Source organism: Dipodomys spectabilis, unplaced genomic scaffold, assembly GCF_019054845.1.
Source record: "Dipodomys spectabilis isolate Male_0828 unplaced genomic scaffold, ASM1905484v1 ptg000174l, whole genome shotgun sequence".
NCBI lineage: Eukaryota > Metazoa > Chordata > Mammalia > Rodentia > Heteromyidae > Dipodomys > Dipodomys spectabilis.
In genome coordinates, this window is record NW_024870851.1 from 7,378,101 (window position 1) to 7,404,677 (window position 26,577).

Sequence of the window (26,577 nt, forward strand, 5' to 3'; positions counted from 1 at the left end):
CCCTACCTTTCACCCTGCAGTGGCACAATTGGAGCCCACAGCCTCCTACATGCTGAGTTTGCTTTGCTCCTATGTAGATATAGCCAAGGCCTAAGCACATGCTCTACCACCATACTATATCACTATAGCAGGAGCTATACAAGAGCTCCTGTTTTTATCATCTTTGCACTAATAGCTCCTCTCAATTACTTTTGTGATAAGGAACAGTATCTTGGACAAAAACAAGCCTAATTTCTTGATAGAAGGTTTTTTTATCTTACAATGAGCTGTAGATATTTCTCAATTAATGAATAAGCAGGAGATGACCCCTGCCCCCTTGCATAGAGTTAGTAGCATTAGAAGGTGGGTCACGTGCACACAGGTGCCTTAGAATAGGCATGATGAGCTGCACGCTTGAGAGTCTCAAGCCAGGTGTTTTAATACCCACTTTAGTCTGGCTTAGTGTTCATTTGTTTTTACATTCTGGGAACATTATTTTACATGGGCAGTAATTATGGAGACTATATGTCCATAAAGGTCTTCATTTTAAAACACATTTTAAAAGTTACACGTAACATATGCAATGATATGCCCAATTCCAATTAGCAAATTGCATAACTAGTAAAATTTATTTTTACAGAGCCACCCAAAATTTTAGATTTTATGCCTCAAACTCTAATATTTTTGTTTCATTGTTTTAAAATAGCAGATGTTATTTTGAATTATGTCGTTCCCATGACCTTCAGTCTTCACAAATTAAGCCACTTCCTTTTTTAAGTATAATTACTAATGAATATTAATTCCACATATTAATAGTTTTCATGTGACACGTATGTACTTGCATACTCAGCGTTTCGGTCACGCCCACCTTTCCAGTTACCCTCTTCTTGCTTCTTCCCCTGGTCTCCTTACCCTTTTCTAGTAATCCCTGTACTTTCTCCAGGCTTTCTTTGTATTATACTAGCTCTTTACATTTCATTTTGAATTAATGTTTTTTTTTACATTTCATTTTGAATGGACAGATAATGACCATAGAAATTTATGGGGTACAATGTGCTCTTTTGGTACTTGTATACATTGTATCGTGATGAAATCAGAGGGATTAATGGATCCAATGATAACTTTTTTTTTCAGTGCGTACAGCTAACATGGTAGCATGTTTAAAACCCTTTGCCCATGAGATTAAGTCCACACTCTGTGGTAGACAAGACCTAGATGACTGGCATCCTCATTTGTAGCCCTCTAGTCTCCAGCTCCAGTCTTGCTCCTACATGCTGGACCACCGGCATGATACATGGCTCAGACTTGGTCTTCCTTCCTGGGCATGCCTGTCATGTATTCTTCCTCTGCCTGAAATGCTCTCATTCTCTTGGCAAACTCTTGGTGTTCTTTCAAGACATTAAGTGTTACCTCCTCTTGGAGTCTTACTTAGAACCCTCCAGGTATCTTGCCTTTGGGCTGATGTGATTGCTTCTTCCTGCTCTTCTCTCAACACCCTCATGACTCCACTATAACAATGTGTTTGTGAATCACCCACATTTAGTGTGAGAAAAGCTTTCCACTACTTTAACCTCCCCACATATGATGCATCCTTTGTGAGGATTTAGTAACTGGATGATCACAATATGCAAATTGTAAAACGTATCTGCTTAAAAACAAATTCTGCACCATTATAGGCAAATGCTTAATTTCCTAATATGTAACTTCTCACCATTGGATCTTCTCAATCCCCAAACCTTGTCTGAACTTAGAGAGGCTGTCATGAACTACTTTTTCATAATAAGTATACGATCTAAAGAGTTTTGAATAAATGTTTGACTGCCTGACTGCTTGAAGCTCCTGAAGTGTAGAAACAAAAGTAGTTAGGGGCCAGAAAGCTTTGAGTTTTCAAGTGAGGCTCAGAGCAGTCCCCAAAAATGCAAACTGCATCAAAGCACATATTGTAAATTCCAGAGAGAAGAGCTCAGGCACATCAAGGGCTACAGGCCAAGCTTCCAGTTTCTGGGAGACATTATACCTAATACAAAAGAGTAAAGAGGATGTCTTCAACTCAGTGCACTCTAATGAGGAGGCACAGGAGTATGCCTGAATTTTGATAGGCTTGGCCAAGTTTTAGGGACAAAGGGAGTATCCATCCCTCCTTCCCCAAAAGAAAAGAATTCTGTCTCTACTAGCTTCTAATTACCTGAGCTTGCTACACTATGCTGAGTTTGCATACTATCTTTCCTAGAATGTATCTTTGGTTTATTTTCATTCATTGAGCTTATAAACTTGTGTGTACCTGAGAGCTAGGCACTGTACTGGGTATTGAGTGTCAGCAGGTGAACCAAGTGGATCTTGTCTGTCTTTGTGGTTTACCTATGTCTTTACTATTTGAGTGGGAAGAGTTCTCAGCAGCTGTTAGTGTTGGGAAGGCTACTTGTGTAGAATGAGGGGGGCTGTCTGTCTTTGTGGTTTACCTATGTCTTTACTATTTGAGTGGGAAGAGTTCTCAGCAGCTGTTAGTGTTGGGAAGGCTACTTGTGTAGAATGAGGGGGGCTTGGAGACTTGAGACTTTTAGCTTTATAATTAGCACCACTAATCTTCATCTCTGTGGAGGGAAACAGCAGCTTCTGAAAACGATTTCCTATTTGTGGCCAACTGGCACTGGCAGATCTTTTATTTGTTAATTCAGTCCATGCTACTTGGTGCCAGGCATGTGTTGGGTGATGACTGGTAACCTGGAGAGGTACAGGAGTTCCAGTCTAGCATGAACTTGTCATCCAAACTACAGCCCCAAGAATAGGTAGAAAAGAAACTTTTTGGGGAAAGAAACTACTTAAATTTTTATTTAGACTTTTATTTTTCAACAATATATTCATGGATGTCAAAAGAACTTAATTCAAAATAAAAGTGATCACTAGCCAGGAAAATAAATAAATTGCTGTAAGTTTGCACATAGGTGCATTGCAGTGGTCTAAAGCATAGGGGAAAATTGTTTCCTTCTTCCTTTTTTCCTTTCTTCCTTCCTTCCTTCCTTGCTTCCTTGCTTCTCCTTCCTTCCTTCTTTCCTTCCTGCCTGCCTGCCTTCCTTGCCGGTTATGGGGCTTGAACTCTGGGCTTGGGCACTGTCCCTCGGCTCTTCAGTTCATTCTACAACTTGAGAGCATTCTACAACTTGAGCCACAACGCTACTTCTGATTTTCTGATGGTTAATTGGAGATAAGAGTGTCATAGGGGCTGGGAAGGTGGCTCAGTGGTAGAGCGCTTGCCTTGCATGCTCGAGGCCCTGGGTTCGATTCCTCAGCACCACATAAGCAAAAAGAAAAAAGCTGGAAGTGGTGCTGTGGCTCATGTGGTAGAGCACTAGCCTTAAGCTGAAGAGCTGAGGGACAGCACCCAGGCCCAGAGTTCAGGCCCCACGACTGGATCCAAAAAACAAAAAAGAGTGTCATAGACTTTCCTGCCCATGATCCTCAGATCTCAACCTCCTGAGTAGCTAGGATTACAGTGTGAGCCACAGATGCCTGGCAAAAAATGATTTTTTATAATTTCATGTTAAATATTAGAAATAGGATTACATTTCAAGCCCTTGGCTTTTCAGGCTATGATTTAAGCTAGAATGGGGTCTTAGTTAACTCTTGAATGGACTTGATTCTACCATTCTTAAGGAAATGAACTATTCACTCTTTCTATCTTACACTGGCTACTAAACTTACTGTAAAGGCTTTAAAATAGATTCTAAAGAAAGAAATTACACGAAAGATGAAGATAAAGACAGTAGGTATCAGTGAGGCAGGGTTCTTGACTCCTCTGCGTGGCTGGCCACATGTGTAAGACATGCTTCTGTTTGAAAGGCTGCAGCCATGTGCTGGACTCTAGTTTTGTCACTTTTCTTGGGGCTTTGTGTTTCAGCCAGATGGCTCTGCCTCAGTTGGCTGCGTTAGCCCATAATTTAGGTACATTCATTGTATCAGTGTATTTACTGTCTCATTAATTTTAACTTTTCCAAAGCTTTTCCTGGTCCAGAAGTCACTAGGCTAAATCTCAAACTGTGGATGTCCTATTAATATTTTACTATGGAAAAAAATACTGTTCTATGAAACAGATCAAGGTGAAATGGAAATAAATGATATGAAAAAGTTAGTCCTGGGAAGTTAAGTGTTCCCTTTCATTTTCCTTTGGCACATTTCCTCTGCTTGATTAGAACTTTTCTGCAATTTGTATGTAAAGACAGCTTACAGTTTATTTCTGTGTTTTTGTTTTAATCAAGTTGAAGGAGACAACAATTAATTTTAGCCTTATGGATGGGCTGGATTGGAGAGCAATTGCCCTGGTGCTTTAATGTGTGGTTCTTGATGCTGTAGAGCCTTCCCTTAACTGTGGCTGTGGTACCATCATTAAGATCCCAGTGTGCCTATGGACAGATAGTCCTGCTAAAATTTCTAGAATATGCTCCTGGGTGTTAACCTTGACCTCTAAAATAATAAAGCAAGACCTTCCTGGAGACAACAAAGACCTGGGAAGGCTTTTCTTTGTGCCTCTACAAATCAAAATTCCATAGATTTCCTGTGTCAGGCTTCACAAGCATTTCCTTTTCTCCTTTGATTTTACTTAGACTCCTAGCCTATATATAAAATCCCTAATTGAAGAACTAGTTTCTGAACTGGACAGGAAGTTACAGGGCACTTCCCAGATGTGGGTTGGTGGGCTTGCTCTCTGGCTGATGTCTTCATATATGCGTTCTGTTCCTTACCTAGATTTAGCTGAAGGTCACAAAAACGACACTTGCATATATGGAAAAGCTTCATGTCTTTATTACTAGGAAGTAGCTCTAAAAAAACTCCCATTGAATATGAATATGAGATGCTCTATTTGGGAATTGAAACTTAATTTAAACTATGGTGAGATACCACTATTAGAATGGCTAACGTTAAGGACTGATCATACTAAACTGTTGGTGAATGTCTGAAAGCCAGAAACTCTCACACCATGAACTGCTGGTAGGAATACAAAAAAGTATCCCGCTGGAAAAAAAATCTGGCGGTGGTTAGAAAGTTAAGTATTTATCAGGTGATAGCAGTCATCCTATCTTCTAGTTATCTAGCCAACCAAAGAGAAAATGTAGCTGGGTATGAAAGAAAATTAGTCATATGATCTCAAGACTCAGGAAATGGAGGCAGGAAGATATAAAGTTCAGGCCCAACCTGGGCTTACATAGTTGAGTTCCAGTCTCAAGAAACCAAAAATTAAAAAAGAAAGAAAATGTATATGTATACAAGACTTAAGCATGGATATTGATAATAATTTCTTTTTTAGCAACAGCAAAACTCAGAAACAATCCATATGCCCATCAAGGTGAATATATAAACAAATGATATTTATACAGCGGAAACCCACTTAGTAATAAAAAAGAGAGTTATTGGTCATATTACAACATTGATAGATTTCAAAATTATGATATATGAGAGAAAACAGACAAAATGAGTATGACATATACAATTTTGGAAACTGTACACTAAAGTATAGAAATCATCAGTGTATTCCCAAATTGAATATATAGAGAGATAAGTAAGAAAGGTGGGAGGAATTACTGAGGGGTCCAGGGATACTTATAAGGGTGATGATGATACACTCATTATCTTGATTTTGATGATAGTATCATGGATGTCTACAGATGTCAAAACTTGTATTTTACACTTTACATATGTACAGTTTATGGCATGCCAATTGTATTTTGATAAGGCAGTTATAAAAACCAAACTAAAGAGCTCCCCCCTGAGCTGCACCCACTAGTGTAAGGGAAAATGTCATTAGCTATTAGGAGAAATATGAAGGACATGGTCTTACTGAACATTACACCCTTTCTCTGGAAATCTCCACAGTGTTTTGCCCGCAACTTAGAGGATTCCAAAACAAATAAAAGAACCTCAGGTTAAGATACCTGCTTTAAATGCTGCATATTTAAGGAAAAAAAGGACGTTCTATACATTTCCCAAGAAATATTCTTCCTGATTTTTCTAAGCAAATAAATTAAATCTTACCTTTATAATGTTGGGTATTCTTAGCAAGCATGATGTTAAAGTTATCAGTATTCATCCAATGGTGGCGTTTTTTTAAAAAAATCATTTTACTGTCTACATCTTAATTCTGAAGAGGTATTAAACTATAAACTTACTGGTATGTTACTACCACAAGCTAAATGAGAATACAGTTTTATTGATTTTGCTATTTTGTTCCTTTGGAAATGAGTAATAATAACATAATGATTATTGGACATTTCCATTATCATACTGTCAGCCAGTTCATAAAACTCTGCCTTGAACACAGTAAAGGAAATTCAGGATCAAAATGGCAATTTTATGGTTATATTTCAAGGACAGATTCAGTTTCAGCCAACTTTTCTACATCAGAGTGTCACAAGATTTTTATACTATGCCCAAAATAATTCTTCCAAACTGTAATTTACTTGAATCTCAAGAAGAATACCAGTAGTATGTCTGTATTTCCTTTATTTCCCATAAATTTCCTTCCTACTATGTATAAATAATAGAAATATTCAAAATGATCTCACATTTTGGACAAAATGCTGCTTCTTTGTAGTACCCCTAATGACTAGAATCTCTTCTAACTACTGTACTGCATTTTCTCACCACCCAGAATTTTAATTTTTAATTAAGTGAAATAAAAAGAAAAATTAGTCAAACATAAGTAGCTCACACCAATAATCCTAATTGCTTAGGAAGCTGAGACCTAGATAAAAATGATTTGCAGCCATTCCAGGCAGAAAAGTCTTTGACATACTATTTTCAATTAACTAGCAGAATGCAGACTGGAGACATGGCTCAAGTGGGTAGAACACCAGCTATAAGCAAAATGTCCAGTAAAGATATGACCCTAACTTCAAGCCCTCACACTTGCAGCAAATAGAAAGGATTATGTGTTATGTATTCACTATTTTCTTCCAATATTTCACTTATCATTATGATTGTCTCATGAATTTGATAGTAGGAAATGTCATGGGCAGGGCCTTAGGCTTTGATAGAAAAAGAATCAGAGGCATTGATTTGTTTTCAAGCAGTCTTCTGAGGTGTACTCTCAGTGTCAGTATCTTTACCTTAAAGTTAAAAGAAGTAGAATGTGGCAGATGGAGGAATTAAATTGTGTTTTAATAGCTAAGACTTCCCCCGGCAAAGGCAACTTTGCCTAACCCATCACACCCAGAACATAAGCTCCAATGAATACAAATAACTGGAATTCAGAGACAGAGCATAGAAAGGGCTGAGGAATTCTCTGTGGCAGAAAGAAAAAACAGGAATTATGAGTCATCTGCTACTAATCACTCCAACAAATGATAAGACCTTCACTTCCATTTCTAAAGGTAAGTATACCACACTATCTACAACAGTCTACCTCTTGCTCTGCCAGAGTCCACTGGGACTGGTACTTCAGGGTTGGTTGATCTCTTTTCCTGAGGGGGAAGCTTCAGTGGGAAGATGAGTGGTATAAAATGTAGTCTCCACCCACAGGTAGTCTTGAGGCTGAACTGATATTCATGATCTTTAATCTCTTTGGTCCATTATAAGTTCAGTTCATCTGAGCCATCATCTGTGTGTTTTAGTGGCTTGCCAGGAAGGGGGTGTGACTTGAAATCTTATTTCTGAGAAAAACTGAGTGAAAAATGACCAGTCGTAACACACTTATGATTGGGTTAGTTTGCAATACAATATTCAGTTCAGATGGGTCAAAAGTTAGTTTACCAGGAAAACAAATGGGATTATGTAGAAATTCTAAGATAAGTAGAATTCACCTTTCAGGGCATTTTAACCTGGGGTATTTAGAATCTTGGAACCTTCTACAATTTTATGAAAATTTCTGTGTGCATAGTAGCCTATAGGAAGAAGCCTATAGGATATTTGCCAACTGCAGCTGGTTGGTAGTGCCTCAGAGACATTCACAGACTGACACTGAGTCAGGTAGTAGAAACAGAGCAGTGAATGAAACAGAAGAGCTTTCTTGCACTCTTTGGAGCTTATGTTCTGGGTGTGATGAGGAAGACAAAATCTGGAGAATGACAAACTGAGGCAGTGTATGCACAGGGTGGAAGAGGAGAGCAGTATTAATAGGGTAACCAGGGACATTTGAACAGAAACTGAGAGGGAGGAAGGCAGCTCTGGAGGAAGAGCACTTCCTCTTCTGGCAGGTTCAGGGACTCTTGGTGGAGACCTAACTGAATGTGAAAGACCCAGCATGGAGGCTGTTGTGGTTGGAGCAGGAACAGAAAGGAAGAGAATGGTGGTCTAAGAGGTCAGAAATGGAGCCCAGGAGACCGGTTAGGTGGGCTGTGATGGCCTGGTCAGGACCTAAGACTCTCGTTCTGTGCAGGAAAGCCATCTGAGCACTTTGAATGGAAAAACAGCACAGTCTGACTTCAGATTAGCAGGCTTACCTGGCTGCTGATTGCTGGGATGAACATGGATTCAGAACAGCTCTGGTAGAGTGTAAGCCTCACTTGGGGTATAGAGTGGAGGTGGTAAGAAGTTATCAATGTTTTAAAACATTACCTTTGAAAGTCAGATGCTGGTGTCTCAGGCCTGAATCCTAGCTACTGAGGAGGCTAAGAAGGAAAGTCTGTAAAACTCTAATCTCTGATTCATCACCAAAAAGCCAGAAGTGGAGCCATGACTCAAGTGTCTCAAATTGGTAAAGCACCAGTCTTGAGCAAAATAGCTCAGGGACAGTTCCCTGGCCCTGAGTTTAAGTCACAGGCCAGCAGCAGCAACAACAACAACAGACGCATTACCTTTTACAAAGGCCAAGCTTTCCCTGGGTTTCAAAAGTTAGTCCAGATAGAGAGATGAGCTCTATGTAGGTCTCTTCAGCACACAGTGCAAGAGCACTGGGAATGTGGAGGTGAGTGAAGCTCTGGGGTCTTTCCTGGGAAGAATCAGAGTAGGAAGTAGCAAAAGAAATGCTGGGAAATAAGTTGAAGCCAGGCTACATAAAAACTCGGACTTTTATCAAGAAAATGAAATGTTGTACCGAAGGATATGTGACCTAGATTCTCCTTGCAACAGAGGAAAATTATCAGAAAAGACTACAGACGAGGAAACCAGTAAAGACTGGCATTGTGTCCAGGGCAGAAAGTACATGTGTTTTAACACAATTAATCACCTGAAATAATCTCATCAGGTAGACATTGTCAATATCACATTCCACCAGGCAGTGGAGCTCACAGAGGTGGAGTTAAACCCTCCCCAGTTTATTAGCTCCAAACAGGAGGCAGCACCTGAACTCAGATCCTCTGGCTGGAGAATTCAGGTTGTACATGATGCTTCAGTGTATGTCATGAAGGCACGAACTGGAAGATTTAGGGGAAAACCCTGAGCCAATCTCTAAAATGTAACTAGCCATCATTTTGCATCAGTAGTAGAGGAACATCCTATGAAATCCACTCCCTTCTCGTTTCCTTTTCTCCTTTAAGCTTGGATTAGCTCTGTCTTCCTTTGTTACTTCGTACTGCCTTTCTGCATCAGTGCAGTGTTCAGAACAGATACGCAAGTTGTCCCTGGATGAAGCAGTATCTTGAAGACATCACCTCGGCAGGTATCCCAAGTCCACACTTTGATCTCACAATGTCTTACTATTGGAGGGCCTGAGATGCCGTAATCACTGGTCCTCTTTTGCCAATATTTTTGTTTGGAATGGGCCCACATTAAAAGAATTAATTCACCACTACCAGAGCGTCAGTATCTCATGAGATTGTTGTGAAATAAGCTGATATCTGGGAGATAAAAATAAGGTATCTTTTGACTAGTTACTCAGAATCCATTCACAGTCTAAAAATAGTCAAAACTGTTACTTTTCTAACTAGCAAAATGTGGAGAATTTGAGCATCACAACCTTTCAGGAGCAAGGCCTGGCTTAGTTTGTTCGATCAGCATGGTTTGCCATCTTACCTCTTCTAGACCTCCCAGGATGGTCTATATTCCTTCTTTTCTTCTGTGTTCAGATGCAGAGAGGTATTGAGCATCAGTGTCATTTCCATGTGGCTGTTAAAGAAATGATTGCCATTTGCAAAAGCACAATGCTTACCATACCCCAGGCCACATGTTATATATATAAATTTCTTCTCCTGACAGGTACTCAAATCCCAAGAGTGAAACTAGGGAACAGAATTATGAAATGGAGTTGGAGGGCCGCAGTCCCTTAGGCTTCGGTGTGTATTATTGGTGTCTGTTTTCCCAAGTGGCAGAAACACTTGGGACTGGATTCAGAGGTCTGGGGAGGAGAGACACAAGCTCAAAGAAGATAATGGAAACTAGGGGTATAAGGTTTATTAGGGAGAGTTGGGAAGGATTTGAAATGAGCTGATGGCCACTGAGGAAACAGAAGGCTCGGGCTTTGGAAACTAGAGTCCTGTAAGTATAGGGTTCTCCGCACAAGTGTGAGGAGCCCTAAAGTCATACCCAGCCCTACCAACCCCTTCGTTCTTTGCTCACGTTCCAGGTATAGAGTATTTTTATTTTTGAAATCCAGGTGCACAGTTAGGAGAAGGGAGAAAACAGTGACACTCATCTTTTTAATGAGCATTGCTACTGGAAGAGAAATTAGCATCACCCTGAATTTTATGTGATGTCAGTTAAATGAAGGTGTTTTATAGCACTTTACAACAAATTAGAATCAACTAACTTGAAAATAAGCATAGCAGCTGTGATAAGTAATCAGGTAAGTGGCCAGTTTTGCTATTTTTGCTCTGCGCAAAAGACAGAATTTGAATTTCTAATGTCCCAGAGGTGTGGGACTCACAATTGGGGAGCATGGGTCCCGTGATGATTGTTTAGGATGTTAGGAGCTCAGGCTTGCTTTCCAATCAGCCTACAGTGTGCTTCACTGGTTCCGGAGACATTGGCCCTGGTCCATATTCATGGACAGCAGAGAAAGGGCTGTGAATTAGTGTAAGACAGAGCTCTGCTTTTGGCTGAACATTAGAGAGCAGACTGGAAATAGATGATCCAGAACAAGGCAGTAAATCATCCACATTAACTGAGAGACTCACAAAAAGTCTGAGATTCCTATGAAGGCTTTATGGCCACTGGTGAAATCAGCCCAAATCAAAGGAACTGTTAGAACACTTCTGTTTTAAGAAAATGGGTTAAGCGTTCACTTGATGCAATCTGCATATAGTCAGAATGTCCTTACATCATAAATACTGGCTTAGGTAGACAGAATTTTACAGCAGAGCTTTTCACTACAGAACCCAGTGGTTTTTTTTTTTTTCTTATTTGAGTTACTGGATATATATCTTGAGATTGAGACTATGTGTAGGAAACCGTTAAAAAAAAAAAGGCCCCCAAAGCTGGGTGATGCTAGCCTTTCTGGGGTTGGTGACCCAGGATTTGCCTGATAAATGTAGCCCTGCTTGCATGGGCAAAGGAAAAAGAGAAAAATATGAGAGAGGTAGATGTTGGTAAAATGAAACCTTGCCAAATGAATCTAAGAGGGCAACAAACAAAAATAAAATGGTGCTTTATAATTAAGTTAGGTTGATAAAGAGAAATGGGCTATCTTGAGTATATAACCTTCATTTTCCCCCCTCCTTTGGAGTTGAAGCATTAGGTAAAATAAACTAGTACACTGAAAATCACAATGATTATTGGTACTTCACTTAACATTTCAAATTTCCTTCAACTGTCTACTTAGAAACTTTCTATTTAAGACACTTTTCTCAAAATATTCATGCAGACTCTTTACTCTTAAAAAAATTCAGGTAACTGTTTTTGCTAAAGATAACCTAGTTACTGAAGCAGCAGGTAATTTTTCCCATGACTAATAAAAATGACAAACAGGACCTCCTCCTCTATGTTTTTTTTTTTTTCCATCAGCAACTTTTTCCCTAGGGAATATCTAAGGATAAGAAGTATTAGTGCTTGACCTCTCAGTAGTTTAACCTTGAAGCTTGGATATGGATAGAGCATAGTTTTAAATTTCTATCACCATGACCTTTAGATAATTCTCATAAACAGTACCCTAAGTCAGATGAGTAGCCAAGAAGAAGGACTTCCTGAGTAAGGAATCAGATATATCACACCATGGTAGAGAACGGGACTGGGACTTGATGAATCCAGCAGATACTGGAAACAGATCTTCATTTTGGGCCCCAATCTCACAGCCCCCGTGTTTGATCCTGATCAGCCAACTTGTATTGTTCAAGGTGGCACTTTACTGGTTTGACAGATCACTGTGCTCTGAAAGCATTCACACATATGCTTGAGTCCTCAAGGTTATCGATTGGATTTTGTTGCTTTGATAAAAATGAGTGCTGAGAATCAAGTGAATTTATAGTCCATGAGTTTGATTGTGCTGACCTGTTATTTCCTATTGAAAGTTCTTTTGCAATATCTCTTCTTTGTTTCATACTGCCCTCTCCTGGTTAATAAATTTCTAGCTGAGTGTTTCAGAAGTTTTTGTTGTTATAGTTTAAAAAAGTAGTCGTTGAGACTCTGGGAGCTGCCATCATTTCTACTTTGCATTAGAAAGTGATTTCAAATTTTATTACATGAAATGTGGGGTTGACATACAGTGATTAATTCAGATGTTCACAGATACAAGACTGTTGAAGTGATATAAATGGTTGTGGAAAATATCTGTATGAAAGTAATTTGGTCATTTATATGGACTTTGTAATGTCTGTGAAGGAAATGATTTTGCAGTTTATTGCATCATTAGTCAAATTTTTCAATCATTGATGTGAATATCAAATGTTATTGGAAGTAATTATGAACACTATTTCTCTCTGTTTGTATTTTACAGTGGCTGCTAATTTACAGAAGATTGTAGATGATCCCAAAGCTTTAAAAACATTGACATTTAAGTTGGTAAGTAGAAAGTTATAGAAAGAAGACAGTGTTTTGCCATATTCTTGCCAGATAGAGATAATAATATAGTTTAATGACCTACTCTGCACTTCTGTTGTTGTTTTCCTTGATGATCAGTTACTACATTCATTGTTTGATTCTACAACATTTGGGATGTGTTCTGAGCATGGCTGGAAATGTCTTCTGTTGTAAGCCTCACTTCTTCTCTCTCCGGTGTCATCTTCGACTAAGAGTGGCCATGAGAATCTCAAAGCCTGTATGTCCCATTTTGCTTTAACTTTGTGTGGCAACCTGACCACATAGACAAAATTAAGCCCTATTGAAAGCAGTGCTCTTACTAAGGCTTTCCTGAGGTGAAAGCCAAGTTGTTTTAACTTTTAAAAAATAGAAGCTGATTGTTGCAAAAGTGCTCTAGGTAATTGGAAGCAATTGCAGAACAGCACACCAAAGGCTAGTGAACAAAGACATAGCATTTTATCTCCACATTTCAAATCACAGTAACAGGTTTTGGTAGAGCACCTTTTTTTAAAACCAGTTTTTATGCACCAGTAGCTTTTAAATCTAAATACTGAGTAGCCACAGAGACAGAATACTATGAAGCCATTAGGAACTGATCACAGCTAGAGATGGAGAAGTGTAGACAGTCAAAGGTGACTGTTTTCCTGGAAGTCTTAGCAAACAGTACATTAAGGCTGAACAAATGGTTCATTTTAGAATTATAAATGAATCTTATCATGGGCCAGTCAGAATGCCATGACAATTTAAGATCTAGATGACTAATACTTTGCTGTCTACAACATATATTGATGATCTGCCTTTTTTGGTTTCTCGTGAAATTAAATGGAAAATGTGGGTGGCCAAAAATACTAAATGATTAGTTACAGTAAATGTGAGCCTGATGCTAATTAACTTTCTGGGACTTGCTGCTCATCTAATTTCAGAGAGTGAATCTGTGTGAGAGAGTTTTAAAAAACACTAAGAATGTATATGGAGAACTTCACATTTTTTTGATAGTAAAAGCATATTTTATTCAGATAAGAGTGCTGAACAAAGAAATTGCCAAATTCCTCTTCAGATTGGGACAAGACTGTTGTTTGTATCTTCCATTTCTAATTCAAGTGCAGGTTTACAAACCTGTTGTATTTGTATATATCATCTTCAGAACATGTTTGTTATTTTAGACATGTAGACAGAGATAAGCATTTGAAACCTCCATGCTGGCTTAGTCCAGTTGTGTCTGAATTTGCTTTGCTACATACAAGAAAAGTAGCCATAGCCATTTCCTCACACTGAAGATTTTCTAAAAGCCGCTATGACATCATCTTTAGGAAAACCAGTGAGAATAATGTGACATTGTCATCTTTCCTCCAATCTGTTTTTTTTGGTTTTGTTTTTGCTTTTTGTTTATTTTTTTTAGTTTCCTCAATCTTTCTCAACTTTCTATCTCTTCTTCCATCCCCTGAACAAGTTACTATCTTCTTCAGAAACTGGCCAGTGTCAACAGTTTTGTGTACCACACTGTAGCTATAGCCAACATAATCTTTCTACAGTCCCCAAGTTCTCCAAAAGCATTAGTAGCTTCCTATTGTGCATTCCTACAACCTCTACCCCTCAAATCCACTGCAGAGTCCTTTCTTTAGATCCGCCTCCCTGCTTTGTCTCTGATAGCAGGTCTCTTTCTGCCTTGGGAGCCCTCAGGATGGGGATCAGTTTGCCCAGGATCACACAGGAGAAGCTACAAACTCAGCTGTGGGCTATTGCAGAGTCCATGTTTCCCTTTTGAGTTCCTCCTTTGGATGACTGAATGCAATTCCATTGGCTGAGACTGAGTCTCCTTTGTACCTTGAAGATCGACTAATGGAGTCCTGCATGAAAGGATCTAGGAATAAGTTCACACACATGTTCCTTTCTGCTACAGCTACACAATGAAATAATATATTATTCTCAGTAAGTGGAAGTTGATGGCTTTTTCTTTCACACACACACACACACACATAATAAAGTCAAACTTAAGAATGACCTTCTATTTCTGTCACTTAACTCTCTGTCGAGGCTGTGTTAAAGCCTGAGCGACTTCTTTGTTGTTATCAGCAGCCAGCCAGGTTGAAACTCACTTGACAGAGCTAATTTAAACTGATTTTTGGCCTAATCTTCTGCAGGCCACTAACATCCAGATAAAAACTGCAGAAATCCAAATGCATTTGCTTTCATTCATCAATTTAGTTATTTTATTGAAGAAGAAAAGATCAAAGTATTTCCGCAGTGTTTTTCCTCATAAGCTGCTGCAGCAGCAACACACGGTCTTTTCATCTCCCAGCTGTTTATCGTGATTTAATCTCAAAGGTTTCATTGCTTTTAAAGGAGAATGTCAGGGGCTTAAAAATCGTCAGAAGGGCAGCAGTATCTTGTTATGGTGGTTCTTCAGCTCCCTGCATTGTGGCTTTGCTCAGATGATTATGGGAACACTTTAAAACACAACAATCCCCAGGGCCAGGGTCCTTCATCAGGCACCCTGATTTAATTGCTTATTGTGAGACCTGGGTTTGGGGAATTTTGACCACATCTAGGAGATTTAAGTGTTTAGCATTCAATTTATAGATAACAATGTCTTTGATCTTTTTCCTCTTATGTCTGGTTCAAGTTTGGAAAGATGCTTGCCCTTATCTTTTATATCTGCTTGCATAAAAATAATAGCCCAAAGGGCAAGGACAAGGATGTGGCTTTTATAAAGAAGTGCATTTGCTTTTTTTTTCGTTCAATGGGCTCATTGGCCCGGTTTGGCATATAGGATAATAGATATGATGTCTATTGCTGGCGTGGCCACTTTTAGTAAAGTGGTTCAGGCTTGTTGGTCATTTCAGCTCTAGTATTACATGGCTTTGAATTTAGATAGCAATATTGCCGTCCAGTTTTTATGAAGACAGGTTTTTATTAATACTCTCAAGATAATTGTTAAGTTTCATGCTTGCAGTTTTGTAGTATAGATGAATCCTGCTGCTCTCAATGTGAAATTTTTGAAATTACATTAGTAAAAATATGAAATATTTTATATTTAATTTGCCTTTGAAAGAATACAAATTTAAGTACATATAATGAATATCCAATTGGTATGCATACACATGGTGTAGATTTCAGTTGCTAATATTTAATGACATCATATGTGTTGCAATTAAGGATTTCACAAGCATTTTGGCAATTATTGATAAAGGACTTATTTGTAGAGGTGCTAAGCTTAGGCACACTTGGATGTTGCCTTACTAAATCATCATATCCTGAGGTACAGGGGAAGTCAAGGCTGAACTGGACACAACTACCTGGGAGTTTCAACTTTCTCCCCTGCTGAAGAGGGATAAGGGTGGACCAACAGTAAAAGAGGCACTGCTTGTTCAGCCTCCCTATTTCCTCCTGTTCCAGCTATGCCAGTGGTGTTCCAAGTGTCCACAGATCATAGTGTCAGCTTTTCCTGGAGACTGGAGATTTGCTATAATGTAAATGCTAGGGCCTCATTTCAGGTTCAAGGAATCAGAGCCTCCAAGGCTGAGGCACAGCAATCTCTTCTAAAAAGCTCTCTGAAAAGGCAAAAGCGAGAAAACTAGGAGCTTCCCATTCTGGAAGCATGAGTACCATAGGGGTTGTCAAACGCAGCCCCTTAGAATTACCAGAGAAGCTCAAAGGATCTCTGTGGCTTTGCCACACTCTCATTCAAAATCACAAACCAAAGGGCATTAGTATTAGTTTTCAAATTCTCCGACTGATACCAAACTGCACCCACATTTGGGGTTGAGAGAATCCTTGGATGGTTGCTTAGCAACATCTTCACTGCCTCCACAGGCACAAGCCTGTCAGGCCGGGGGTGGGGCAGGGAGGTTTAGAAACGAGAGTGTATACTTAAATGATAACATGCATGACATCATGTACTGTCCTGCTAAATCTCTGAGAATGTGCACATTTTCCTTTTATAGTAGAGGAACAATTCACCTCTGCCTCATAAGAATTTTTCATAGGTCCTATGAGTTAAATTGACAATCATGGCATGATGGTACATACCTGTAATCCCAGTACTTGGAAAACAGATGTAGGAGGATAGAGAATTTGAGGCAAGACTGGGCTATAACAAAACCCTGCCTAAGAAAGGGAGAAGTTGAGGATTTAGGTCAGTGGGAGAGCACTTGCCTAACAAGTGCAAGGCCCTGAGTTTAGTCCTCAGAATCATGCATAAGAAAAGAAAAGGAGAGGTGAAAGGAAGCAGGGAAAAGAAGTGAAAGGTATACAAGTTTATTTAATGTTTTACACAACATGGGAATTTGCATAAGGAGATAAATACCAAAGAAACAATTATAGAGTTGAGCAAATTGAAGCTGGACTTATATATGGAGTTGGACCAAGCACAGCACATTGTGAGGACATGACTAGGAACATAAAACTTAGTTATTAACAAGGTTCAACTGTACAGATTTCTTGGGGCTTTGACTCCCCACCTCTGACAACAAATGTATCTTCTAGGCAGAGAGAGAACACCTTCTACCAGGTAATTTGGGTTGCTGTACATTCCATGTACCGTCTGGAAGGCACATTAACTTAGAACAGTCAACATGCCAGAGTGGTGTGTTCTGAGACAATATTTTCACTTAGGAGCCTGGGTTTACAAAGTATGGGTTTTGGACTTCTGAGGTTCCCCTAAGACCCTTCTAGCTGATTTTGGATACTATCATAGGAAGATAATGCCTTTCCTTCTGTGTTGCTATTGGTGTCAAACCTCTGTTGACACAGATAGGGCAGAGGCATCAGACTATGCTAGTGGTCATTACTTACTCGGTATAAATGCAGCCAGTTTCACTTGAGAACTTTGCTCATGAGACAAGTCATATTTCATTTTCATTCAATCTCAATTTGTGGACATATCCTTCTAACATCTGTGTGATGAAACAGGAATCACTTCTTCAATATACTAAAGTACAGTGGTAGTCTCTAGGAAAAGCCCTTTTGAAACTAACTGTACGCCTGACTATTTTTTTTTTGCAATGAAAAGTGATTTTTACTGCCTAGAATAGTTGACAAACTCCTGTTTTTAAACTCAAGTATTTAGCACACTTTTTTCAAATGAACAAAGTAATCTTTACAGTTAAAAACACTGTATTTGTATTCAATATAATAAGTTGGAGCTTTTGAGTAAAACTCGAGGAAAACTCATAATAGCCTCTTTAAGTTCAATAGTCCCCTAATACTAAAAGATTTTTCTGGTGAAGTTGGTAATGGGAAATACTAATGAATATGATTTATTAGAATGAAACTTTCATATTGTATTATGAAATATGTCAACCTTTGGAAGATCTGCAAAGCTCAATGATGCTTAACTATCACACACAGGTAAAAGATCCATTCAAAGGGCAAAGTGGACCAATGGATTTTAATGTGACGGAGAATGAAAAGTTCAGTGCTCTTGGTTTCAGCTTTCACATTGCAAATAACCTTTAAGAAACTACCACTTGGAAAGTTTGGGGATGGTAGCAAGTTGTATCCACGACTACTTAGAAAAATACTACTGAAATACTGTTCCCCTTTTTAACTACATTTGTCTGAGAGGCTAATTTTCCTTAGGTACTTTTGGGAAAGCAACATGAAGCTGTAGAATAAATACGGAAGTCAGGTAGCTATTTTCAAGACACTAGAGATTTGCAAAAATGAAATTCAATGTTAATCCTCTAAGGGTTTTTGTTACTTTTTTGGTAAGAGTACTGCAATAAATAATTTTTTTTTGGGGGGGGGGGTCCGGTCGTGGGGCCTGAACTCTGGGCCTGGATGCTGTCCCTCAGCTCTTCAGCTCAAGGCTAGCGCTCTACCACTTGAGCCACAGCACCACTTCCGTTTTTTTTCTTTTTGCTTATGTGGTGCTGAGGAATCGAACCCAGGGCCTCAGGCATGCAAGGCAAGCGCTCTACCACTGAGCTACCTTCCCAGCCTGCAATAAATAATTTTTACTTTTGTATTTTAACTTCTAAAATAGTATAATAAATATAACCTAAGTATACATGCTTTGTATTTTTAATATAATGGTTATTATATTTTTTAATTTTTTAACCAGCTGGGTGCCAATGGGCCAAACTTACTAATCTAGCTACTCAGGAGGCTGAGATTCTGAAGAAAGCAGTTCAGAGCATTCAGGGTAGACATTTCAGTGAGACTATTTTCAGTTATCTAGCAAATAGCTCAGGTAGCAGAGCACCAGCTGAGCAAGCCGAAACAAGTAGGAAGCCCTGAGTTGATTAAATCCATACCAGTAATATACATATACATGCTTTTAACAATGTTAAAATATTTTAAAATTTTCTCAGTTTTAATTTTTGAGTCAATGTAATAAATATAACCCACACATACATGAGCAGTTGGAAGTCCTTAGTAATTTTTAAAAGTATAAGGAAATTCAAAAGGGTTTCCCTTTTGTCTTCCTTTGTGTGTTATGACTGAGAGACAATGAGAGATACAGGGAGAGTAGAAGGCAGGAGGGCCTGAACTGCCTTGAAGCCCCCAGGCTTACCAGGAAACATGCGTGCCAGAGACTCAGAGCCCTGTAATCCACATTCCCTATAAAGCCCATTTCTACTACTCCTCACAAAAAAGATTCTGAATTTCTCTTGTTTCTGGTCAGCTTAATAGCTGAATATTTTGCTCTTATTCCTAGTTATGTGAATTTCCTGGTATCTTCATTACCATACCACACTTACCAGTCTGACCTTCATGCCACCCATAACAGCAGTAGTTAGTCCTCAGAAGCTTGTCACTCATCTTCTTACCACCACTATTTAGTTGAGTAAGTGAGGTTAGCAAGAGCTACCCAGGAACAAAGAAGGGAGAGGTTAGGGGATTAGAATGAGAGATTAGGTTGGGATGTGACTAAATATTCTAGTGTCAGTATGGCTAATGCCTGCTGTGCTGTACTTGCATGTTCTAAGTGAACACTAAGGAAGCATCTCTGATCTTGCATCTCTGATCTGGGATCTTATACCAGTAGTGACCATTGTGTTTCACTAAGGAGCTTATCTGTGAAGGAAAACTGGGGAGGTACCACTGGACAGGCACAAAGTAGAATATTAAAATCTTTAATATTTGTCTGATATTCCTACTCTTTAGACTATTGATATTCTTGCATAAGAACTTACATGTAATACTTGTCTTAAATGTCTAAAATATGTTTCAGTTAGTTGCTTTGTTAATTCTAGACTTGGTAAAGGCTGGTCTACTTTCTGAACATCCTGAACATACAAGCTGTGCTATGTGTGTGAAATTAATGGTGGTGATTGACGGGGCCACTTTCCATGGGAAACTAATATTTATGGCAATAACTCAGCAGAAAATAACCTAGAAAAGTTTTGTATGATTCCTTGGTAATTAGCTGTTGGTTAAATTTTTATCCCTTTTTTGTGATACTCATTTAATCTCCTATTTTGACTATAGGGTGAAGAGCTAGTTTAGAATGATATCTGAGGTGTGTGTGTGTGTGTGTGTGTGTGTGTGTGTGTCTGTCTGTCTGTAAAAACAAGACATAGGTGACAAAGGAACTGAAGATGACTTATGAATTACGACCAGTGAAAGAATTGGAAGGCAATGGCTTTTTTTTCCAACACCTTAAGATTTTGAAGAGAAATATAAAGTACTCAAAACACTTTTAACTTTGGCTATTAATGTGTCCTAAAAGATTATAAGCAAATTTGTAAGTGGAAAAGAATTTTGTTTCAATACTATGTTAGTCTGATTTCCTCTATTGTAACAAACATATCTGAGGTAATCATCTTATAAAAAGATGCATTTTGTGCAAATCAAAACAATATTGAGACACCACCTCACTCCAGTTAGAATGGCTAAAATCAAGAACTCTAAAAACAACAGATGCTGGAGGGGATGTGGACAGAAGGGAACCTTACTGCATTGTTGGTGGGAGTATAAACTTGTTCAACCACTTTGGAAAGTAGTATGGAGGTTCCTCAAAAGACTCCACATAGAGCTCCCCTATGACCCAGCAATCCCACTTTTGGGCATTTACACAAATGTTTACAAACAAGACCACACTAAGGCTACTAGCACGACTATGTTTATTGCAGCACTATTTACTATAGCTAAGATATGGAACCAACCCAGATGCTCCTCAGTAGATGAATGGATCAAGAAAATGTGGTATATATACACAATGGAATTCTATGCCTCCATCAGAAAGAATGACATTGCCCCATTTGTTAGGAAATGGAAAGGCTTGGAAAAAATTATATTAAGTGAAGTAAGCCAGGCCCAAAGACACATAGGTCCCATGGTTTCCCTTATTTGCAATATCTAGTATATGTCTGAGTCAAGCAGAAAAGGTCAGATAAGGTGATGTTAGGGAAATGAACCCTAAGATATGTATTCAAATGTTTTCTTTTTTCATGCGATTGTTTCTAACACATTTATAAGATTATTTCTTTGTTGCTTTGTATGTCCCTCCCCCACAGTATAACCCCTGCTTTCACTGTATTTGATGTTGGTATAATTTGTGGAGGGGAAGGGGAAAAACAAATCATTTAGGGATACAGGTGGACCCATTGCAACAATGAGAAGTACAAGTCATTATGTCGAAAACTAACTTTACAACTTTGGTGTGGGGGGGGGGGGGGGGAGGGAGAGGATGGGAAGGGATGGAAAGGGGAAACAAAGGAGGAGGCTACAATGCTTGATAAGAAATGGACTCATTATCTTGCCCATGTAATTGTAACCCCTCTGTACAGTGTTTTCACAAAAAAAAAAAAAAAGATACATTTTTGGCTCATAGTTCTGGAGGTTGCAGTCCATGATCAGGTTCCTGCTGCTGCTTTGTGCCCAGGGTGCAAGGCAGAACAGAACACACCTCATAGCTGGGAAGCGAATGGGAGAGAGAAATAGGCTCTTACTTTAAAGGAACAGTCCCAATGACTTAAGGCCTCCCACTAGCCCCATCTCTTAAAGGTTCTAATGGCATCACTCGGGGCCCAAACCCCAAACACAATCAAATGTAGCAACTACCTTTCCCTGAAAAACTAGGTCCTTGTACCTAAAGTAGCACTTGTCCATAAATAGACTTTCTAGTTCTTGCTAACCACTTGCTTTTCCACTCACCAGTTTTAAACGGCAGGTGATAGGGGTGAAAAATTCAGTCATCTTTGAGTGGCTTAGCCCATCTCTTATTCTTGCTTTTGCAATATTCTTTTTTAAGTTATTTCTCAGAGGATATCATTTGAAAGAATATTTAAGATGAGTTGTTTGTGTTGCATCAGTGAATATTCAAATGTGGCTTCCTAACATGGTGTTGCTTTAGTGAGTAACAGGTGCTTGATGGCACAAGGACTAATGCCAACAACAGTCAGCACTGCATAGTCATTCAAAGGACTGATTCTTTTCTTTTTTTTAAACTAGGCTTTGGGCTTGAACTCTAGGCCTACGCGCTGTCGTGAGTTCCTTTTGCTCAAGGCTAGCGCTCTACCATTTGAGTCACAGCACTACTTTGAGTTTTTTCTGTGATTTTTGACTTCAAACCTCAATCCTCAGATCTCAGCCTCCTGAATAGCTAGGATTACAGGCCTGAGCCATCTGTGCCGAGCTCAAGGAATGATTCTTCAGGTCTCTCTTGCAATAGAAGATAGTGGCTTAGTTGAATCTACCATCACATGAACACGTTTCTAGAAAGCAGCACCTGCGAGCACTGAATTTTTTTCTTTTCCTTTCTCAGGCTTCTGGCTGTGATGGGTCGGAGATTCCTGATGAGGTGAAGCTGATTGGGTTTGCTCAGCTGAGTGTGAGCTGATGTATGTCCCCTGCCATTGCCCTAATCTGTTGTGGCCCCCTCCCTTCCCACTCCTACCTGCCTCCTTCCACCCCTCACTCCCAATTCCCATCAAAATCAGAAGATTGTGAAGAGGCTGGCTTCAATGAAATGGGATAAAAAAATAATTTTTTAAAACTTACAACACTCTGAGTTCTGCTTTATTCTCTAGCAATCCACAAGACGAGAACAAGCAAATGCCACAGCTGCACGACTGTTGCTGATTTTTTCCAAAAGCTATTTAATATTCTTAGCAATCAATTCGGATAGCCCTTAAGTGAAAGGAGTCTGCAGTACACTCAGGTGGTCCTATTTATTGGCAACAAAAGGAATTTTCTATCAGAAGCCTATTTCTTCTTTCATTGTTGGTGTTTCTGTTATGATACTTTAATTGTACATCTGACAGTACTGCCTCTTTTATGTTGTATTTAGAAAATAATATACTTATAAAATTAAGATTTATTAGCCAAACTTGAATTCTAGTTTTAAAACTGACTGTGAATTTTATTTTTCATATATTTATGCATTATACACCTTAGCTATAAGAAAACAGTTTTTTGATTATATGCTTCTTGCAGTTAATCTCTTCTTACTTAAACAAAAACTTTCAGGTCTATCTTTGGAGTATTTGTAACTTCTAATTTTTGAACTGATTGAATTAGGAATTTGGATGCCTATCCTTTTGGTTTGTTTGCCTAAAAAAATCCAACCCCACAATCTGCTTGTCTCTTGGGAGAGGGAGGTGCCTTGCAAACTTTCATATTAAGAATGTGCCTGAGGCTGCTTTACTCTGAAATAGTCTCAGATCTAAAATTTCCTCTACATAAGGTGGCATATGTAAGTTCTGCTTCATTGGAACATTTAGAATGCTATTTAAAAAAAGATTTTTTTGTCATTCTGTTTGTTTGAGATATATATAGATAGATAGATAGACACACACACACACACACACACACACACACACACACACACACACACACACACACACACACACACACACACACGTACACACCTCTGATTTGGTTCTCCTAAAGTGATAGGATTTGTTATTGCAAAGGTGATAAACTTGAAAATACCCAAAGCTTAGTGTTACTTGAAATTCTTCAGAATTCCCAGGTAGAGCGAAAATGATGGAAAGAGTTGTGCATTAACTCAAAGATTAAAAATCAAATAATGTTTCCAGAATAAATACTTCCATCCCCAAAAGCCCTTTGCTTGGCTATATCTATTATAAAACTAGTAAACCTTAGAACTTCCAAAATTGGACTCTAAATTTTCAGGGGAACGGGCTTCCAGGATGGTACATTGCTCTTCCTAGCTAACCCTAGATATGGCAGCTCTTTAATGTACTTTAAAAAGCAAATATATATATATATATATACATATATATATATATATTACTAAGGAAAAAAGTTATTTATAATTGCCTTGTCATAATTGTTAAGGTGTTCTAGAGCCATTTGCATACAATTTAATGTAATTTCATTCCATTCTATTGTTTACACAACGATTACTCAAAGATGACTGCAAAGGTAAAAGGAAAATAAAAATGTATTGCACAATGAAATGGTGTCAGATTGTTTCCTTCATCCTTTAGGTATTATCTGCTTTACTGCAATGATATTTAACACTTTTATAAAATATAGTATCTGAAAAGGCATAAGGCATCTGTCAAGTAACAAAGAATGCGTTTTGACAAGTAACTTAAATTAGCTTGAGGACAGAATGAAAGCCAAATATTGATATTCCATGTAGACAGGCTGTCTTTTAATTAAATCCATAGCACTTCAGAGGACAAGAGAGAACAATTCCTTCAAACCACTTAATTCCCTTCAGTGCTAGAGATTCATAGGTATGTACAGAGTGGTTAAATGACTTGTATAAGGTCCTTCACAGAACGGCTTCCAGGGCTGGACGCCTAGGGTGCAGGTTTCCTGATACCAGAACAGATTCTTAACAGTCTTCTTAATACCTTGTGGGTAGGAACACTGTATGAGAAAGTGTCATCTACTTGGAGGGAAAAATGTACACGAATAACAAGAACACTCCAATGAGGTAACAAAAAACCTCCAATGTCTGTATTTAAGACACACACATATTTTCATATTTTTCAAAAAATTGCATATTTTCCTAATAGTATATGAAGTAGTTTGCATGTATTCATATAGGGTGAAGGAATGATACAAAGTGGCTAAACACAAAGGTAAAGATGGAACACAAAAATGCACCAAGAGACTTGTGTTATTGTGAGATGAATATGAACATCAGACTAGAGTTCCCTAACCCTCGTACTCCCTTACTGTGCAAAATTACCTAAAGATTCAATATAATCTCTATCAAAATTACCAACTTCTATTTTTCACAGGAATCGAAAACCAATTTTAATATTTGTGAAGAAACATAAAGACCCTACATACCCAAGACAATCTTAGACAAGAAGGACAAAGTTGGATGCTTTGATTTCTATGCAGAAAAGGAAACATTCAACAAAGTGAAAATGGAATCTGTGGATTGAGAGAAAATATTTAAAAATTACCTATCTAATAAAGAGCCAGTCTCTATAGTAGATGAGCCTATACCTCTAGTTAATGTCTGTATTAGACATCCCAAGCCAGTTTTTGTGACTGCCTGTCTTTACTGCCATGTTCTTTTCTTCAAGAAGGAAAGAAATAATTCTTGCTATATTTTTATAATTTACTATTAATTATGTGTTTATATGTTTTATTCTGCACAATTCTTTAAAAGATGGAAGTTGGGCTTAAGGGGATTGGTGACACAACATTGCCGAATATTAAATGGCTGTACATCTGTGGGTTTATTTCTGGGTCTTTTGTTCTGTTCCATTGGTCTTCAGGCCTGTTTTTGTGCCAGCACCAAGCTGTTTTCATTACTATGGCTCTGTGGTAGAGTTTGGAGTTTAGTATTGTAATTCCTCTAGCACTATTCTGCCTACTAAGCATTGCTTTTGCTATTTGGGGTATTTTTTTTTATTCCGTATGAATTCTTGGATTGTTTTCTCTACTTCATTGAAGAATGATGTTGGGTTTTGATGGATTTTGCATTGAAATTGTAGATTGCTTTGGGAAATATTGCCATTTTCACAATGTTAATTCTCCCAGTCCAGGAGCATGTAAGGTCTTTCCATTTCCTTAAATCTTTTTTTTTCAGTTTCCTTTTTCAATTAACTTAACTTTTCACTGCAGAAATTCTTCACATCTTTGTTTACATTAATTCCTAATTATTTTAAGTTTTTTGAGGCATACCTAAAGGTACTGAGTTTGTGGGTTTATTTTTATACCCTGCTACTTTTACCAAAGTTTTGAATCAGATCTATTAGCTTGGGGGAGGAATCCATAGTTTCTTTTAGTTACAGGATTATATAATCTTGTCCATCCACTCTGGAATGCAATGTGAAGATTCCTTAAGAAATTAAACAGTAATTCTCCTGGGCATTGACCCAAAATATTGCCAACCAGGATTCAGTAAAGGCAGCACAACCATGTTTATAGCAGCACTATTCACCATAGCCAAGATATAAACCAGTCCAGATGACCCTCAAGGAATGAATGGATCAAAAAAAAAATGTGATGTGTTTTATATGTGTTATATACACAATGGAATTCTACTTATCAATTAGAAAAAATATTGTACTATTTGTGAAAAAAAATAGGACTTAGAAAAAATTATGTTAGGTGAAGTAAGTCAGACCCAGAGAAACAAAGGATCCATGTTTTCCTTATATGTTGAAGCTATATTTAGCTTACAAACTCATAAGTAAATACTTTGAGTGGTATACAAGTATATAAAAATGTATTAACTGAAATATAGTAGATTCAAGGGAGCTCTCCAATAGTGTAAATCTTTAGAAAGCCCAAATCAAAGTTCAACAAAACAAAACACCAGGAAGCAAGTATTTG

General features: G+C 38.3%; 1 protein-coding gene across 3 annotated transcripts in view; it reads left to right on the forward strand.

The window, feature by feature from the left end:
- The window catches only part of Stk39 (serine/threonine kinase 39), a 263,115-nt gene extending 237,426 nt beyond the window's left edge, over positions 1-25,689 (forward strand). Inside the window, exons 17-19 of one of the 3 annotated variants that reach the window (XM_042694159.1) lie at positions 12,773-12,837; positions 22,568-22,643; positions 25,026-25,689. In XM_042694159.1, the coding sequence (XP_042550093.1) occupies positions 12,773-12,837; positions 22,568-22,642 (140 nt within the window). In that variant the 3' untranslated portion in view covers position 22,643; positions 25,026-25,689. Of the gene's footprint in view, positions 1-12,772; positions 12,838-22,567; positions 22,803-22,832; positions 23,599-25,025 lie in introns of those variants that run through there. The other 2 variants (XM_042694160.1, XM_042694158.1) reach the window with 2 other exon arrangements.
- Positions 25,690-26,577: the final 888 nt, after the last annotated feature.